This window comes from Dromaius novaehollandiae, chromosome 24 (genome assembly GCF_036370855.1).
Source record: "Dromaius novaehollandiae isolate bDroNov1 chromosome 24, bDroNov1.hap1, whole genome shotgun sequence".
In the NCBI taxonomy this organism is placed as follows: Eukaryota; Metazoa; Chordata; class Aves; order Casuariiformes; family Dromaiidae; genus Dromaius; species Dromaius novaehollandiae.
In genome coordinates, this window is record NC_088121.1 from 7,383,450 (window position 1) to 7,403,385 (window position 19,936).

Here is a 19,936-nt window from a genome sequence, read left to right on the forward strand (position 1 = left end):
GAAATGACTGAAATGGAGTATATTTTGTGTGCTAATAAATCAGCAATGTACTTCCCCAAGAAGATTTTAATTAAAAATTACTATCATTGCAAGTAGAATTTAATTTAAAAAGTGTACTTATGTCTGAAGATTGGAATGGTATTTCTGTATATTTACAGTTTTTAGAGACTTATTTTTCTCGACTGGTTACAGCCTGTTTTTGCAATGAGGAAGAAATGGTTTTTTAGAAAACTGTGTGCTAGGTGGGAAACAGGTTTTATTTTAGCATTGGTGATTTCTTAGTGTGGATAACTGTGTAAACCTTTTTAAGGTATACCATTTGGTTACATAGCAGTAAGCAAAGATTCTTTTCTTTAATGGATGATAGACAACAGGATTTAATTAGTGTCCAGAAATTCATTGTCTCATTTATTTTTGCATTCCATTTTTCTCCATTTTTTTTTCCCTGGTAGTCTTAGGTAACTGAGAATATCTCTGCAATTAACTGCCTGTAGACAGTGCTTGTTGTGTGTGTCTTTGAAATACCTGTTTTTAATCTTTGAGGGTTAACATGAATTTAAAAGATTCTTGCATGCTTTGTTTCACATAATAAATTCAAAATTTGTGTATAGAATATTTCATTACTGAATTGCAAAAAAAAGAACATCCTGGTATTAAAAAAAAAAAACCTTTTCATGTGCTGCAATTAAAAGCCAAAACAAAGAAAAAGACAGTCCCCAAAGCCCTGCAATATCCCAGCTGAAACCACTGTTCATTAGTGAAGTTGAATGTTGAGACTTTAAGTTTTGTCCCAGGTTTTGTCATGAACTTTTTTGTACTTGGGCAGTGATGTAATGTGTCATTTTCTGTTTCCAAAATAGGATTGATACTTTTTTGGTTTTTTTTCCTTTCTCTGAATTGCTGGTAACATTCTTTCAAAATGTTTTTTGATTCTGGAATAAAAAACATTACACATGTGGAGATGATAAATATTGCTTACAAAGGCAGAATATAGCCTGTTTAGTATAACCTAGAATGTCCGCTAAAAGTACCATGTCGTAGAGTTTTAAAGATCTGTAATGCTGCTTTTGTAATAAGTTATCTGCTTTTGTTTGCTTACTTCATTCCAAGTAAATTGTGTGTGTATATATATTTTTAAGGAATATTTAAAAATCCTTAAGTGTAGAATTCAGAGCAAGGTCAAACTATCTTTGTTTTTCAGTGTTTTGTTTTAGCATGAGTAGTGTTTCCTCCACTAAGAATGCTGTGTATAGTCTCCTCTAAATAAATATAAGTTGTTGCCTTTCTAAATGGGCTTTTTTGACACTCCAAGATTATATGATGCGGTAAATCATCTTCCCCTTGCATTTGTTCTCCTATCGCTTTAATATCTTCTGAACCTACCTGGGAATTTTGTACTCATGGAATATAGGTAGTAGGTAATAGTTTGAAATAAATGTCTTGGCAATGCTTTCTGGAAATTAATCTGAAGAATTCAGAGGTTATTGTACTGGTGAGTGTACTTCATGGAAAATGCTTGGCATTACAACCTTTATTTACCTTTTATTAAGGTCATCTTGAGTGGATCTTTGAGGCTTATTGTGATAGACCTTGTAAAGAGCTGGGAGAGCAGTAACTGAGTATTCTGGTCTTTGGTAGATAAAACTGTATGTTGCTGTTGAACTTGGTGAAGAGGTCAGATAAAAGTATTTTACCTCTATTTGGTGTAGCTACTGATGTGGCTTTTTCAAAGCACTAATACAGTTGTGGTCTATTGTTGATGTAAAATAACAAGTTTAATGTGGTCATTCTCACTTTAAACCTAATATACCACGATTCCTGTGATTACAAATCAATGCAGTATAATTTTCTTTGAGGCTTTTTTGGGAAATCTAGTGGTAGACTTAATTGGATGTGTAGCTATTAAATCATTTTATCAGTGTATGAAGTTGAAGGCCTATTTCTGTTTGCCGTGAAAGGAGTAGATAAGTTGTGGGTAGTCATTGATCATATGGGGAGCTAAGTCTTGCACAGCAGTTGCAGAATCTGATTCCTGTTTTCAGTTTTTGTTGACCTTTGTGCACTAAAAGTTAAACAAATGAAGTGTTACAAGTGCTTTGTCTTCTGTTCTGATGTTATTTTTCATTTAGTTATAAAGAAAGCTAGTGAATGTCTAAAAAGTATCCATGGTCTTAATTGTTTTCAAATTTTTCCCCAGTATGATTAATCTTTCTGCACAATTGGGTTCATTGTTAACAAAATAGATAATGTGGGGAAAGGTAAAATGGAGAAATATCTTGAAATCATTTTGTGGTTAGAGAGCTCATGTGTGTAACTTATCACAACTGCAGATACAAAATTTTAAGATGAAATGCGTTTTACATTAATAGCTCTATTAAAAACTCATTGTGGCTTTTGGTTTGCTATACTTTATTTATTGTCTACTTTTATTTTATGACACAGTGGTTCCTCTGGTAGCTGATAGCTAAAAGAGTAGAGAGTAGTGTAGTCCTTTAGGAAATTCATCTAAATGGTATTGTGTATACACTTAAATACAGCAATATGTTAAGGTTTGTCATCTTTTCCTGCTAGAAGTACCATCAAGTGGTTTGGAAATAACCAGTTCTGTAAAAGTTGATTAAAAACATTAATTTGCATTTATTAAATTATTATTTATTGATTGTTTTAATAGTTTGTATTATTTCTGTGGCAACACAAGTAAAAAAGCTCAGCTTAGAGGGAAAATATTTCTGCTTGACAGAACTTTTCTTTTGCATTTACCTCTTCAACCCATCACTTGTATACTTACTGGTTGTCTCTTGTAGTTTCCATTTAGTGGCTGAGTAGTGATGCTGTTGTATGTGTGCCTCTGTAAGTGTGTTTTAAATCCTTCTTACTTGTCTTTGTATACCTAGGGTTCTAGGTTAAATATCTTCCTTGTACATTCAATGCTGAAAATCATTATACTTCAAGACTATGATGTCATTTACCACAATGTAATATATTTGCACTTCTCATAGTAAGTTTTCTAAATCACTTTCCAGAACCACGATAGAAAACTGTCATCTTTGAGGGACTGATTATCTTCAGTGAGAGGGAGGAGAAAAGGTGGAAATAGCTGGAGACAATAACTGCTTAAACTCATGTGCTGCAGCTGGGAGAGTTCATTGGACTATGCTGTAAAATCATGTTAATATAAAACTTTCTTGCTTTTGTTTTCTTTACATGAATAATCGTTTTTGTTTTAAAGCCAAGTATAGAAAAACAAGACATTTGTGTTACTAAAAATAAGTTGTTTTTCACACTAGGAAATGTTTTGATGCTTCTTGTATCTGTATAATTTCATTTATAAATTGACTTTGTGCAGATATAGTCCAAATGGACAGTGAATAAAAATTGATTTTTTTTCTTTGTAATTCAGGCCTCATCTCAAGTGCAAAAGTTCATAATGACTCCGACTTTTGCTTTTCATTTAATCCCCACTTCCATGTGCTAGGGCAACTTTCAGCAGATGACAGGCAGTCTATGGATCATATTTCAGGAACCATTTGTCTAAAGCATTCGAGTAAAAATGTCTGAAGTAGAAATTGTATTTGTCAAGAGGGGAGAATGAGTTAAGGTGTCAAGGGTGAGGGAAGTAAATGGTATGTGGAAGATGTCTGAGAAGCAACTGTGTGCTAACACATAAGAAGTTTGGAGACAAAGGGACATTATTGCCATGGCAGGATTTAATAGAATCTCAGAAGTGACTGTAAATAGTAATGAAAGCCCTTGAGCATTCTCTACTTTTCTGGTACTTTTTTGGTGTTGGCTCAATGTTAGAAGTTTTTTTGAAAATCAAGTGTTTGGGATGCATCATCTCTAGAAACTGAATCAAATTTGCAGATGTGCTGGGGTAGGTTAGAAAGCTGTGATAGTGCATCCCGAAAGGAATAGTGGAGAGTGGGGACTCAATTGCATGCATCTTGTTAAATTCAAAAGTGCACTTAGTCTTTCATACTGCTTTGATACTAAATACTAAAGTAGTTTGACTATTAAAGTTTTCTAAAATTACTCAATGCCAAGCAGCCTAACTTGTTTTTAAAAACAAATGAAACAGTCCTCGTCAAGTACATTTCTGTTTCATCTTTGTTTAAAACTGAGACAAAAATTAATGATAGATAACCCTCTTTAGATTATTCAAGTACGTTTGAGCTATAATGACAAAACTATACCCTGGAGCAGATTTTGTATAAAGCAATATGCTGCTGTGTGAAAAATCCTTTTAAGAGGAGAAACTCTACAGGTCTGTATGTGTACTTTCAATTCACTGTAAATTTTTAGGTAGGTACGTGTTACAATTGTCTGTTTTTCTTTTTAGGGCTCATGTAATCAAAGGAGTTTCTTTGTTGTGTGTATCTTTTCAGAACACAACAGGAATTCAAAATGAACCAGGTGAGTTTAAATGTAAGACTTTATCAAAATACTTCACCTAGATGTTAGACCAGCTAATTCTCAATAAGAAAAGTAAATCATCCACTAAAAATGTTGTCTAAAATCTTCAGTTCCATTAAATTCCATAATCCTCCTCTTGACATTGTGTTTGTGAAATTTATTTCATTTTCTGTGTGAATTCCCTTCAGTCACATGTAAGATATGGTGGCTGGCACCTCTTAGAAAAACACCTGTCCAAGAAATGTATTTTCTTCTAAGGCTTTTGATAAGCAGCTGCTTATGAGAATGACTTGAAAATTGAAGACTTCCCACCCCATGCCCCACCGTTGTACCAATTCAAATGTGCATAGAGGGAGAATCTGTCATGGAAATTGATTCAACAGAAAGTTTCTCACTTTTCAAGAACCTAAACGTTTGTCTAGAATCAAGTTAAGACTTGGAAGGTGCATTTCCTTTATGGTGCAGTAGTCTACTATATAGACACAAGAATAATATCTTGAATATTCTAGAGGCTGTTCTAATCACTGCCAAGTGTACATGATTTTATTTTCTATTTCTCTATCCAAGTAAAAATTTCTGTCTATTGCACACAGTGTTGTTAAAGATATGAGCCTTAATTTTTCCTATAAATATGAGGATGTAACAAAGTCCTTTTGGCAAGGGAATATGAACACAGGATATTAAACTGAGGGAATACCTTTTTTTATTTGTTAAAAAAGCTGACTTTGAATAGAAGCTTCTTGTTTTCTTAGCCAAAAACAACCACAGTACACAGTGAAGTAAAATACTTTGTACACCTTTCTCACTGATGTCTGTTTCTGAGTGCTTTTATTGCCCTTATGCTCCAGACATGTCACTTAGGAACAATATAATTGATCATCATTAGCATACAATATAGTTAGCACTTTGCTGAAGTGCACTCTATCACTACTGCTGTAGAAGAGTAAGTGCAACTAGCTATGGTGTGGAATTGGTTGATGGGATGTCTCCTGTTGCTTTTTTCCTCTAATTTAAAGTGAAAAGTGGCCTTAAATATATACATGTATATTTAAAAAATAGTATGATCTCTATCATAGTCTTGAAATACATAGGTGTTGCGAAGTATGCATGTTAACATTTGTATTAGCATGCTTTGAAGCAGCAGTAGTCTGGTTTGTGATAGCTAGGACAGTGTCACAATTTGTATATTGAGACTTCAAACCTTTTCACTTTTAAGGTTTGTTTTGAATGTGCTCAAGGGAATAAAGCAAACAGCTTATTGCTCTATGCTAGAGTAGTAACTCTGCTCTGCTGGTTGTTCTGATAAACTTTGGGCTCTGCTAAAATTCTGAAAGCTCTAGACTCTGATCTTTAGTAATTGTTATCAGTGGCTCTGTTTCCTTCCCATTTGTGTGGGTTTTTCTTTTTCTTCCCCCATCACTGATCTATTTCTAGAGTTAAGACTTCTCTGCTGTGTGAAACTAAGTCTCCATCATTCTTACTGGACTGCTAATATTGCTTATGCAGTGCTGTGATGTATGTCATCTTGCAGTTAAATAATGAGATGACCCTGCCTCAGGGAATGGTTACAATAGCTTTGAGTCTTTCTTGGCATCTCTGGCTTTCACACTTAGTTTCCAAGGTGTATGGAGCTTATATGGCTTTTTATTGTTTAGTTACCATTCATGTTAAGTGTGTATTTAGCATCAACCCTGTGGTGTTTTTTCTTGCAGTGCCCTTGTCATTTCATTCACTGACAAGTTGTAGTGCCAGGTCTGTATAAGAAATGTCTTTGCCTCATGTCAAACAATCTTTCAACTGTTGTCTTCTCATATTTCTTTCATTCTGCTTATCTCTGCTTTTGGTGTGACTTCAGTGACCATGCAACTAATTGGGCGTTTGTTAATTGGTTTATATGAAAAGATTGTTAGTTTTGTTGTTCATTCCATAGTATTCTTAAAGAAAACCACTTCATAAATACTTTGATATGGCCTCTACCTTGTAGTAAGGAGAAAAAGGGTTTTAAAAAAAGTGCATTTTTTATTGGAACTAATATTGCTGGGTTTCTTGGAAAATTGCTGTCTCAGAGATGGCTTGCATTTTCTTAGTATTTTTAAAAAATATTCCTTTGATATTTAAACTGCTTCATTAGAAAAGTCTGGATAATTTATTTTAAAAAAGCAAGCAAAGATGGATTTTTCATCAGTAACATCTGCTGTGTCTCAAACTGCATTAAGATTAAGTAGGAGGAAGTTTGCAAGGTTACCTGGAAAATTGCATGGTTATTAAAAAATGGTGGAGGTGTAAATTAGCAAATTATGGCTATACTTGTTGTAACCCCCCCCCTTCATTCCCTTCTGAATTTTTTACTTTTGTTCAAGATTTCAAATATTTATAGCATATCTGTAATCTTCAAGCATGCACACTAAAATTGCTGCCAGGAGGAGTGGCCAGATAAGGTTTTTGGACAAGCAGAGAACTTTCTGCTTCTGACTGACCTGTCTCATGCTAGCTGGCTGTTTGCGTCAGCAATCTTCCTTGGTCTCTTCATCTCTATTTCACAATACAACTACCCCTTCTAACCTCAGCCATGTCCTTCTTTCTTCTTGGCATCCTTCCATTTATATTTTCATTTGTTATTAAAAACCTGTCTTCACCAAAACATGATACTAACTGAATATTTGCCATTCATCACGTTCGTTTGGCATGATTTTTGTCTTTTGCTCCAGTCTCTGTATCACCTCTAAACTCATTGTAGCAGGTACTGTTTTACTCTGCTTATACATTGCTTGTAATATTGGAGTCTAATTTGTGATTGCTGTAATTTCATTGATTGTGGTATACAAAACTGCTGATAATTGCTGAATTATTACAAAATTGCAAAATAAATGTGTTGAAAGTTACTATCAAAGTGCATGGACTCTAAATTTATGCAGAGTTTCAGTTAGGGTACCCCTGCAGCCTTCAAATGATTTTTTTTTTTGCATTCTTTTTTTAAGTCGCTTCACCCTTGCAAGTTTGAATGCTAACAGTGTGATTTTTGTGATGAGCTTCAGAGCAACAAGTTTGAAAGTAAAAGGAAGTTCAGGTGCTCTTGTATTCAAAATTGCAGTATTGGAGTGAGTGAAAAAATATTAGAACTTTACATAGATGCAAAATTTGACTGTAGCACACTACCCTTATCAAGAAGTAAACTAATTTTTTTTAACAGAAAAGTCAATTTAAATGATTGTTCAATGTTGATGAAAGTGACTGAACTTATAGTATTTCATTTGGTAGACAGACTTTCCTTGGGGACAAATTCTGATCTGGAAAATCATTTAAATAACTACATTTAAATTGCAAATAGAATGAGATTGCACTGCTTTGAACTAAATTGTTTATTTTATTGAATAGTATTTGGTTACTTATTAACATTTGTTTGAGGTGTGAAATGTATTGTGTTGTATGCAAGGCCGTTTCCAGTTTTCTGGTACTTGTGAAATTAATATAGCAGGTTTGGAAAGGGTTGTAGTGCTGTGTTCTCTGAATGTAGTTGCTAATCTTTGGTTTATGTAGGTAGATGAAAAATTAAGTTCTGATTGCTACTACATGCAAATAAGCTTCTCTTAAATAACAACAGTTTGGGAATTTTTTTAGGCCAAAGGGAGGTATGACTATTAAGGAATATGTCTGATGCATCAAAATGTATGATACAGTATATACTTCTGTCTAAATTGATTCTGATTTTATTTAACTTTATTTTGTAAAAATGTGATAAATCAGATTTTGTGGGCTTGAGATTTTTAATTACTTATCTAATTATGGTTGTAAAGAATGCTTGTTAGATTGAAACTTAAATTATATTGTTCTGATTGCAGACAGTGAGCAAAACAGCTATCTCCCTTATCAGCCTATGTATAATTTGTTAGTTAGAAACCACTGTGAAAAATAAGGTTGGGGTTGCCCTGATGAAGTCATGGGGTAATGTACTGGAAAGATTTAGGCTTTGTAGTTCAGTATGCTGCAAAGACCGAGGGTTTTTGTTTGCTGAGACATGGCTTCTTGCATATCAGTTTAAGGTTAACATGCAGTTGTCTTTCAGCATTATTTTTCCTTTCTGATTTTGGAAGAGCAAATTAAAACTTTCTTCTGCTTCGAATACACCTTCAGCTATTATAAGTAAAGAATGTTTTTTCCCAGTCTCTTCACTGGTGTGGATGGGAAGGGATTTCTGGCATTCTGTGCCTTCCATAGTTTCCAATTTGGGGGTCTTTCTCCCCTACAAATAGCTCTCTAGGATTTGTCTCTGCAGCTGTTGAGGCTTACCAAGGCAGCAATAGAATAACATTGCTGTGACTGGTTTTATCATTTTTCTCTCTGTTGCTGAAGAAAGCTGGGAGAAGCAGAAGTATTCTGGTAACTTAAACTTAACACTCAGCAAGTTGCATTCAGAAATGTGAAGGACAATAATTGCCATATTCAGCATCCTCACAAAGAATGGATGCTAAGAAGAGGCTGTGAAGCTTGATCCATTTTTCTTTAGAGATAAAAATCTTAAATTTCATTGCATATGCAGATACAAATGTTTCCAGTCAACTTTCAGCATAATATACTTAAATGCTCAATGAAAAATGCTTTGAATGCTGTTGTTCAGTATATATAAACTACTATTGCATCTCTGCTTTGTAGTTATATGTAACGGCTAGCATAATTTCCAGAAAGTCAGGATTTGCTTGGATAGTTGGCTCAAATTATTATTTAACACCAGCTACAGCTTCTTCAGAGCATAAATAGTTACTGTTCTCAGCACTATAACTTGTTCCTGACCAGAATGATCAATGTTAGATATCAAAAGGCAGGTTATTATTTTTAGGCCTGTTAGACAGTGTTCAACATATGCCTAGTTTTCACCAGGCACTGCTCTTGTATAATGTGGGTGATTTTATGGGGAATTGTGCGTGCTTGACTTTGAAATTCTAGTCATTTTTATCAGGAACAAATATTTTGTTAATTATAATTAGCTAATGAACAGCTAATTATTTTAGGCTTATGAAAAGTGAGTGACTAGTATTTACTACTATATACTATATGAACAATAGTACAAATACTAACAGGTTCCGCAGGCTGCTAATTTTCTAAAAAGTGACATTGAACGAATCACTTAATAAAACATTTACAAATCATTTATTAGCTTTCTATTGCCTTTCTAGCTTTAGTAGAAAAATAGATTGATCACCTTTTGTATTATTGCCTACTGGCTGGGGAGTCCACATTGCCGATTTATTAGGGAATTATAGCTAATGTTTAGGATACTGAAGTACTAACTTTGAAGACAATATTTAAAACCCATTGATTTCTCTAAAACCTACCTTTTAGCTTAATCTGTTTGTTGCAAAGCAGAGCAGTAAACTTGACATGCAAATACTCTAATGTTGATCTTCGGAGTGGTATGGCATGTTTATAGGTTGTAAATGGGGTAGTAGAAAGATAGCAACAGGCCCCAATAGCTTGTTTAGAATTTCTGCAGAGGTGCTGCATATTTTGACACTTCAGAAATTTCTGGCTGAAAGCCCACCTCTTAGATACGTTCTTGCTGGCCTGATTCATTGCCCCTTGTTGGAATCAGGGTACCTTCATAACATATTAAGCTTTGTTTTGTAGCCTGCAGTGCACTTGGAGTAAAATGAATAGCAGGGTAAAGGGAAGGGGGGAAGAAAGTGTCTGTGATTGCTTCTGTGTGCTGCATGTAGAGAGACCATTTAGTTAAGACTTGCTTGAATTTAATTGTTCTTACAGGTATTAGTAGTTTGGGGTGTGAGCTGGCTGCTGCAAAGTACGTTTGAATAGGAACTTCTGCATGTCAGCTACTCTGCCATAGCAGTCTGCATGAATGTTATTAATCTCCAATAAATGCAAGGTGGTTTGTCTCTGACCCCTTGGCTTCTAGTGTTGGGTAGTACAGAGTACGTTCATCTATATTCCTGGCAGGGTAGATGATGTATCCCAAGTTCACATGCTAGTAAACATTGTAGTCATTCACTTGCACCAATATCCTAGATTCAACCGATGAAATAAATGACTCCTTTGTGAGCTGAGCTATATGCACTTCAGAACTGTGCGTACAGCTTTTCTCCTTAAATTTGTTTGATCTTTCTCATGAGACACAGTTTCAAGTAAAGGCAGTGCTACTGAATTCTCAGTATGGCATAGAAACTGCAGGATTGGTGCAATACCAGAAACTCTTTCAGGTTGTTTCTTGAGACTGATTTGATTTTTCTTTGGGTATCCCTAGAGGTAATCATTTGAAAAGGGGGGGGGGGGGAAATAAACTGCTAATATATTTGAAATTATGCTCAGCATGGCTGAGGGTAGCTGATGTTCTGGCTTTGCACTGTTTCCAAAATCATCACTTGGTGTTTCTGGGCAAGTTAGTCCTCTTACTGAAACTGTGCTTCATTCTTTCCTTTATGCAAAGTGGCATACACACTTGTTTTGTTTGGAACTTTTATGTGTAAGTTTAGGAAATGATTGACAAAACTAAATGGGAAGGCTGTACAAGCAGGACTCGACCCTCAGCCTGTAAGCGCTCTGGAGCTGGAATTACCCTTTGTTTTGAAACTTCAGAATCTCTGTATACTCTAAGGTGAAATACCAGTTAGCTTTCCTTATGAACACAAATATCAGACTAGTGTGTACCCAGGAAAACTGCAAAACATCTCAGGTTTCGCTTAAAAGAATTAAGGGATTCTTTAAAAATATGTAGAAAATAGAAAATACCTAGAATTGTGTGTGCTGAATACACAGCTTCAGTTAGATTTATTTGCCATATACTGCTCGTAGTCAAAATGCATGCATTAACTAAAGCAGAAGAATAGTAACAAAAACTTCAGTTATTGGTGTTCTACATGCATCTCAAAGATCTTTGTGGTATTAGAACTCTGCATTAAAGCATTAGCAGCTATTAATGAAAATGATAGTGAAAACTTTAATGTTCTGATTAAAAAAGATGCTTCTATGTTAGAAAATTTTACTTAGAAGTTTTTGTTGCTTCTATGGGTGGATCATCTGTTGTGTTGTGTTTGCTAATAGTTGTGGTCCTTCTGTTTGTTTGACTTGTAGAGCACAACTGAGCCTATTGGCACTGTGGAGACCTTAGCTGATGTACCTGAGCATGTGCTTCGAGGGCTTCCTGAGGATGTGAAGCTCTTCCCATCTGCTGTTGACAAGACGAGGCTTGGTGAGTGCTACAACTGTGAAAAGAGAATGGAGATTTTTACACTAGCTCTCACAAATTACTCAGTTGCTGTGAAAATATGATGCTGCCTTCTGCTGGGTAGCCGTGAATCTCTGGTATGTTAATTTGAAATGATTATGTTGGAAAGAGTGGTCTGCTTCTGTCTCAGTTTCTCCCAGAGCCCAAGCTCAGGTTCCAGAACATCAGGATCTGGGTTGAAGGTAGACCAAGATGCAAATAGATTAGGTTATGAAATTACTGAAAATTCTTTGCTGATTCACTTAAAGCACTTTCACCTTTTCTAGTTTTGTTTTTTACAGTCACCTTACTGTTGTCCCTCTTAGAATTCCACATCTCCCTGCCTGATCAGTATTAAAAAGTTAAGTTTAGAAGGACAGCTTCAGGGCAGACTTGAAAGGTGCTATACGAGGCAAAGTATTGTTTCTGTAATGTAGGCAAGAATGCTTGGTGTTTTAACAGTTTTAATCAGAATTTTGATGGAAGATAGTTATGGGCTTGCTAGTTTATTTTAAGCTAGGAGTTTGATGAATAAGCCTGACTGTGGATGCGTTATTATTAGTAACAGGTTATAAACTCTTTGCAGCAAGGTTAATCTTTTCTAGTATGAGCCTGATCTAGTATGGTCTGAATGGAAATGGTTTGTTTGAATGAAGTCAGGTATAAGGAGCAAACATTCTAGAAAACTTTTACTAACAATGTTTTTATAACTCTGAAAGTGAGATACCTTCAGAATATTTTTTCACTTCACAAAGTCAGTGTCAAAGTAGTTGAAATCAAATGTTTTCTATATAGACCTGTTACATACCTGCATGAAATTCATTGGTGGTTTTCCACAGACTTGTCTTAAATATTGGAGAAATCTGGTTTTAGTCATTTTGTTATAACAAGTGAAATGTACTTGTCCAGATTTTCAGTTCATTTAAATCTTATTGATAAACTTACAGGCAGATGCACATTTTCACCAAACTTGTGTGGTTTCCTTCTAAATGTAGTATTAGTTTCACAGCTTCTGTGGGAGCTTTATTTACCTGGCATTGTTTCATAGCAGGCAAGTAGGTTTTTGTTTTAATAACATGTTCACTCAGTAAAGCAGCTGAAATGTGGGGCTTGGCACTGTAAAACCTGTAAGGGTAACTCTTTCATGGTATTTTGAGTATCACCTGAGGTACAGGAGAAATCAGAGGTCATTTTTTGTCTTTAGACCTTCAGTAGCCTGTGAACAAAGAATAAAACCAGAGAAATGCTTAAGCCTTTTATGATTGGAGTGAGGTGTGGGGCGTAGAGAGATGTTTTTGTGAATTCACTTCAGTAAACTTCAATTTACTTGTGATTTTAATATTACGGAATGCTTCCTAACTGACACAGATACCTATTTAATGATTTTAGGAAATCTGAATTGTGTAGAATATTTGCTTGAAGTTGGGTAGATTCATTGCAGTTACTGATATGTATCTTTTCAGGTGTCTGGGCAACAAAATCAATTTTAAAAGGCAAGAAGTTTGGTCCATTTGTTGGTGACAAGAAAAAAAGATCTCAAGTTAAGAGCAATGTGTACATGTGGGAGGTAAGAAACACCTTGTAAATGGAAAAAGTATCAGTCTATTTTGTTTGCCCCTTATTTTTTCCAGAGACTCTAGGTGTAGATGTTATACAGAATTATCACCATCTATGATTTCCACTACAAACATGTTTTTAGACAAGTAGTTTTAGAGTAATACTAGAGTAGTTAGAGCAGTTATTTTTAATTTGAGTGGCTTTTGTGCTTAAGTGTTTGAGTTCTCAACTGTTGTAGTATTTCTTGTGTTCCTCTGAAGTCTTGCACAGTAGGAGAAATTCTTGTATTTGGGCTTGCCTTAGAGCGAATACATACTGTTTGGACAGCTGAATAGCTCTGAGCTCCACTGATAGTCATAAGGCTTGTATCTTGTTATGTAAACTGCAAAATGTAGTTTTCTAATCTGGAGTTGAATCCCATCCACAGCATCTTTAAATAAGACAGTTCATAACTACTCCTAAAGACTTCAGTCTTTAAGGCACATGCAGCCAGTGGCTTTAAAAAGTAAATAGTCAAGGTGGAGGATGGGAGGAACTGATACTTTCTAGTTTACAAATTTTTAGGATGAAATATTGATAGCAGTCATGTGTTTTTGGCCACTAGCTTGCTAAAATAAAACTGCATGAAACACTGGATATACGTACAAAACAAAATGTTAATCCCTATCAGAGAAATGGATCTAGAACAGTTTCCTATAAATGCAAATTCACCATCAGTAAAGTAAGTGTTGAAGTAGAAGGTTTGTGTTGAGCTACTGCTTTCAGAAACTCTGCTACATATATAAAGTATCTCTAATTTTGATCCAGTAAAAGAACAGTGAGTAAGATTAAATCAGTCCTGTAAATTATTGACCTTGCACTTCTCAGTGCTGGATTATGAGTGTTCTTACTGGATGTCTTAATATTCTTGAAATTTGTGTTGAAAACTACAGTCACAGACATCCTGTTACAAAGTTTCATAGTTTGCAAGGCAGGGAATGAGGAGGGTCCTTTACTGGATTTCAAAGTAGCTGCTTGTTGCTTTAATACTGGTTTTGGAATTGGAAAAAAAAGTCAGCTGAAATGAGACTGCAACAGTTGGCCCCATATGCTGATATCTGAAACCACTTCAGCAGCTTAACTGTTAGAAAATGTAATTTGTAAAAGGATGGTAGTGTTTGGAAGTAGTCCTGTATGAGGACCTTTCTCTCAAAGAGAACAGCCTTTTTGCTGAGAATCTCACTTATTTTTTTAGTGAAGTTAATCTGAAGAAAAATTAGGGCTCCTGAGAACCAATTGGGGATGCTAGCTCAAAGTTAAAAATTTCAAACTGTCATGCTACATGACTGTTTTGAATAAGATGGGTTTTGTGTGCCAATATCTGCTTGCTGTAGCTGAAGGGAAAAATATATAAATTGAGCATATTTTCCTTTTCTGTCAAGAAAAGCCACTGACAGGAAAATGATGGCAAGTGATTGAAAACTGTGAGGGAAATGCCACCTGCTGATGAGTTCAGAATGAACGGCACAACTGCACTGAATGATCTTGATCCTGCTTTACAGGAATCATTTAAAGTCACAATATTATACAGAGGAGTTAAAACTATTTCCTTTCCCACAGTGCACAAGCTCTTTAAACAAAATTCAGTAAATCAGAAGCTTTGACTGAAAAGTAATCAGGTATTATGTTTTGCCACACATCTCCCGTTTACTAACTCTTCCACAGTGTTGTTTGGCTGTTCTTTTCTTCCATTTTAACCAAAGGGATTACTTTTACAATCTTGATCTGTGAGGCTGTTTACTTTCTCATATTGCAAGGGCTGGGTGTGCTGATGAGCATTCTTTCAAAAGTCAGCTGATGAAATCCATGCTGGAATAGTTTAAGTAAGGGAGATGTTTCCTTTTTGTTTCTTGCTTGGAAAGAGACAGAAGATTTTGGCTTGTCTATTGAAACATTTTATAAAATTCTCAATTGATAAAATTCTGTCTTATTAAATCAGCAGGATATTGGCACAAAAGAAATGAACTTTACTAAATGGTTCTTATTTTTAAGCTACTGTAGAAGAATACTTTAAAATGAAAACATAAAATCTTTGGAAAAGACTTAGAATTCTTTGTAAACTATGAGAAATAATTTAAAAAGTTGTAACATTGTGTAGCATAATCAGAAAGTTATGATGAGGTCTGAATTTTACTTTATTCCTTTTATCTACACTGGTGCTAAGCAAATGTTGCAGGAGATGAGCTAGGGAGGCCGGGCTTTGCGAAGAGATTTCTTGTAGGTAGAAGCTGATATTTATAGACCTAACCAAAAGGAAAAAGCACATAATTTAATCAAATTACACATACTTTTCCAGTGTTGTTTTTTCTGAAATTCTGAGCTGCCCAGTACTTCTGAGGCACTGTGTACCTGTCGGTATGCCTGTGTCCTGAGACAGAAAATATTTTTAAATAACAGAAAAATGATAGCTCTAGTTGCTGAACAGTGGTGTGTTCTTTGGTTTGGCAAATATATAGCATCCACTGAAAGCTTTTCTTATTGGCATCTAGCTTAGATTATAAAGAAATGTGGGAGATGCATAACACATCTTGGAAGAGAAACAGAATTGCAACTCAGCTGAAAATACTGAAGACTTGTCAGTAACTTTGTTTTATTACAAGCTGTCTTGAAATGTAAAATGAGCAGACTTTCAAAACATTTTTCCATAAATGGAAACAAAAGAATTTACATAGTGTCTTGGACCATACAGAAGTTTATAGATGGGTCAAATATTTTTCAAAGTGATCACAACTTCTGAATGGTTAACATGCTCTTTAATCCCCTGAAGCAAGATTAAATGTATATTATGCTTTCCCTTATCTTTCCAAATAAAGCAAATACTGCTAACTTTTATTTACTCTTCCCAATTTGTCAGATAGTAAAATTAAACTTCTTGTTTATGTGTTTGTGTTGTGTTTATATGTTTAAATCAGGTCTTTACTAAATACAGATGTTAATCATTTTCTGTTTTCAAAACTGAAGACAAAGCATAGAATGCTAAGTAATTTGACTTTTCAACTAAAAATCTTCAGACAGAAGGGTTTACAGGCCAAAAAGTTCTTCCTTTTTTCTGATCATATCAGTTTCTCTAAAAAGACAACAAAATAGCACCCCCCCCAACAAACCTGTGCCTCAGATTGTAGTCTTTGCCTCATTTCTTTCCTTAGATGATGATTACTACTTTATACAGCTTTAAAATGTGTTCTGTTTTAGTGTATTTACACTTCAACATTAATACAGTTTTCCATTTGCTTGGGATAAATGTCATTTTTCTTTCTTAGGTATATTACCCAAACCTGGGATGGATGTGCGTTGATGCAACTGATCCCAAGAAAGGGAACTGGCTGCGGTATATAAACTGGGCTCGTTCAGGGAAGGAGCAAAATCTGTTTCCTCTGGAGATCAACAGGACCATTTACTACAAAAGCTTAAAGGTAGCAATGTCTATGAAGAATCAGTTATTAGTTTTTCAACACCTTTTATTCCCCTTTTTCCAAATCTTTTTTCTACCATTTCTGTTAAATTGATTTTGAAGCATTTTATGAAATACAATTAAAATATTGCAAAGGCATAGTTTCGTTGGTCGAAGTTCTTCCCTGTCAATACAGTTGATATTACAAGGTACTTTTAAAAACAAGGATATGGATGAAGATTCCATCTTTTTTGTTTGCTGATGATATGATGTAGCATTGATTTTGATACAAATGGGGATGAAAAGCTATAGCAGATCACTTAAATATTTTTAAGTTCCTGTAGATACTGAAAGCACTTCAAACTGAGGATCTGTTTGAGACTTTTTTCAGAAATCAGTTGTTTTTATGGTGTTTGCATCATACAAAGATTGGTTGCCAAGACACTTATAGGGAGCTTCATGAAACAAACTTTCTTAATTTTATTCACATCCAGCTTTGTTTAGGGAGCGAGGGGGGAAATAAAGGGTGTAATTTGTGGGGAATTTTCTCCTATATCAAGGAAAAAAATGGTTAGCTTGTAAGTAATGGTAAAGTATGTTAGTGTTAGAATATTGTAGCTATTACAGTTACTTGAATCTTTGAGAACTGTGAATCTACTAGCAGTGGGTATACATTGCTCAACTTTGGTTTTTTTAATAAAGTTTTTTGGGGGTATATAAAGTCTTGTTTTTAGTCCATGCCCCTTTATTTCCTTGTAAGGTGTACAACATTTATAGATAACAAAAAGAGTAAGTTGTTGTTGTGCAGTTTTGAAGTTGGTAGGGCAAGATGACCATATGTAAAACTTATATTGTGCTACTGAATTTTAGGTCACTTAAACTAGATGGAAAAAACATTAAATATTTTCTGAATTTCCTAATAGCTTTGAGATAGCATTCAAGTAGAGCTTCCCTGTTGCCAGCCAGACTAGTGACATCTCTTTTGGTGTTTATTCAGTGAGGGCAGGCTCTGGGTGTGAATCCATAGCTACCTTTTTTTCTTAGACATTTTATCCTGGGTTACCTCCTCCCTTGCCCATAATCACGGTAGTTTGTTAATGGAAGTGTACTTTCACTGTGCTTTTGGAGTTACTCTGAAATTGTAAATTCCTCTTACTGAATCTGCAATGATTTTAGTCCTGGTAAAGATAGGCATTCACATTTCAAATTTTTCTCATGGAGAATATCACACTTTGGAAACTCACTGTACTGCTAAAAGAGGCTGAGCGATGCTGACAAAATAACACACCTTGCTTCAGTATCTGAAATGTCTTTTGTTCCCTGTCTTCTTGACTATCTTCTCCTTTTGTGACCTGATGAATTTTATCCTACTAAGTCTTGCCAACAAGATCATGCTGTTGAGCAACTTTCTCTGAAAGTTTTTTCTTTCTTCTGGAGCAGCCAATAAGGACCAGTTTTATTGGTTTCAAAATGTGTCTGGGACTTGTTGCAGTGTGGTGAGATTTTGAGTTTGTCTGGGATGTGAATGGGGTTCTTCAGAAAGCAGTTTTGAGTTCAGTGGGGTTTATTTACCCCTGCAGCATCTATTGGATATGTTTCCACTGTGCTCTTGGCTTGTTAGCATCAATTTAGTGTTAGCAATGCCAGTGGCAGGCTAGCTTCTAGAAAGTCATGTTGGTGTCTCCACTGTATGCTAGTTGGAGGGAGTGATATGTCAGACTGTTACCTCCAGACTGCTTCTGCACATAGGCTTGCTGCTGTGCCTGACATACTAAGCCTCTTAAAAGGCTCAGTGCAGAAGCAGCAGCTCTGGATGGTTTTGGTTTTGGGTCTGGCACAAAGCAGGAGCTCCCGGACCTGAGCTGACGTAGGTAGAGCCACTGAGTTGTTTGTGCCCTGGGTTCTTCATTCCAGGAATGCAATGCAATGCAGACAAACCTGAACTAGCTCTGTAGGAGCCAGGTTGAGCTCTTGTGTTAGTAATTCCAGCTTCATGCTGCTCAGAAGAGACCAAACTGTTTCCAGGACCAACCTGGTCCTAGATGCGTTGCATTGCAGAGTTTCTAGTAATGAATGTTTACTGGAAGTGCAAGCCTAGGTTCTCTATTTTTTTAAAACCATCTATTTCAATGTATTTTACTCTTCCACCTTTTTAAAATGATATGTAAGGAAAATTCTGATCTTGCTAATCTGTCATGATTTTTAAAGTAAAAGTTCTACATGACATCCAACAGTTTTCACAATCGTTAAATTTTCAGCATTGAGTCAGCATACTGTAAGTCAAGATTTAGTCACATCTCAGGTTTTTAATTGAGCAAATGGACAATTCTTGTAGTTTAATAGGAGTATTTTTAGTCCAACATTGTTTAGTGTTCCTTGTCCATTCTGTGGATATAAAAAACAAAGGAGAGCATTAAGAAAGCTTGTTTTATCTAGCATTTTATAGACTTGTTTTAACTACTTGAAGTGACCACGAATTTGTAGTAACCAGATTTCTTATATAGTTTGGAGCAACTTGCAAACAGAGCTGCAAGAGACAGCATAGGATGAAAAAGTATAATGTAGGAAATCTCAAATTTGTGGTCTCAAGGGCAAATTACTGCATTAAAGCATTTAAATGTCTTGTATCATTTCTCACTATCCAATAATTTAGAAACTGCAGAGAAGAGTCATACCTGGAAAAAATATCGTGCCATTTCTGCTTTACAAAGTGCTTACAGTTGTATGTCTCTCTAACTTAAATGCTTATTTGTCTGGCCTTCTGTGCCAAGGATGACTTAGTTCTTATATGGCCTGTATCTGCCTTAGATTGACATCACTCTTTCCTGACCACTGAGACTAAAAAAAGCATTTAATAAGTAACAGTGTACATACTTGTGTTCTTTGATAAAATATTTCTGCAAGTAGTTAATGGATGTAGGCACGTAAACATAATTTTTTTGAGTTCTGTAGACTGTAGATTAGGTGGGGTAGATATTTTTGCCCTAACTTTTAGTGGCATGTAAAAGCTGTTCTGTAAATGCTATCAGATAGTTGAAATGCTTTCTGCTCTAGATTGACCAGTCTTGCAGTTAACATAAGTTTACAAATATTTTAAATGTCCTTCTCCTGCATGTAATATGTTATGATGCATGTGCTGCCATTTCAAACCAATTTTTATTTTACAAGTGCAGGTACACATGGTTCTTTCCTGATCTTTATCATAATTCATAAATTGGAGGATTTCTATTTGGTGATACCCAAACAAAGTTCTTACTTGCCCCCAAAAGAGAATTTGCTGGCTTGTATGTCATTTTGCTCTACTTTACCTGGTGCCATTTAAA

The 19,936-nt window shown here is 35.2% G+C and overlaps 1 protein-coding gene across 16 annotated transcripts in view; it reads left to right on the forward strand.

The window, feature by feature from the left end:
- Positions 1-19,936, forward strand: part of PRDM2 (PR/SET domain 2) — a 73,027-nt gene that overhangs the window by 4,123 nt on the left and 48,968 nt on the right. For 9 of the 16 annotated variants that reach the window (XR_010392851.1, XR_010392850.1, XM_064525633.1 and 6 more), the window contains exons 2-5: positions 4,340-4,413; positions 11,494-11,611; positions 13,090-13,193; positions 16,483-16,635. Coding sequence is in view for 12 of the 16 variants with exons in the window: in XM_064525633.1 (XP_064381703.1) it covers positions 4,405-4,413; positions 11,494-11,611; positions 13,090-13,193; positions 16,483-16,635 (384 nt within the window). In the remaining 4 variants the exon portion in view is untranslated. Of the gene's footprint in view, positions 1-2,824; positions 2,851-4,339; positions 4,414-6,125; positions 6,166-11,493; positions 11,612-13,089; positions 13,194-16,482; positions 16,636-19,936 lie in introns of those variants that run through there. The other 7 variants (XM_064525639.1, XM_064525637.1, XM_064525638.1 and 4 more) reach the window with 5 other exon arrangements.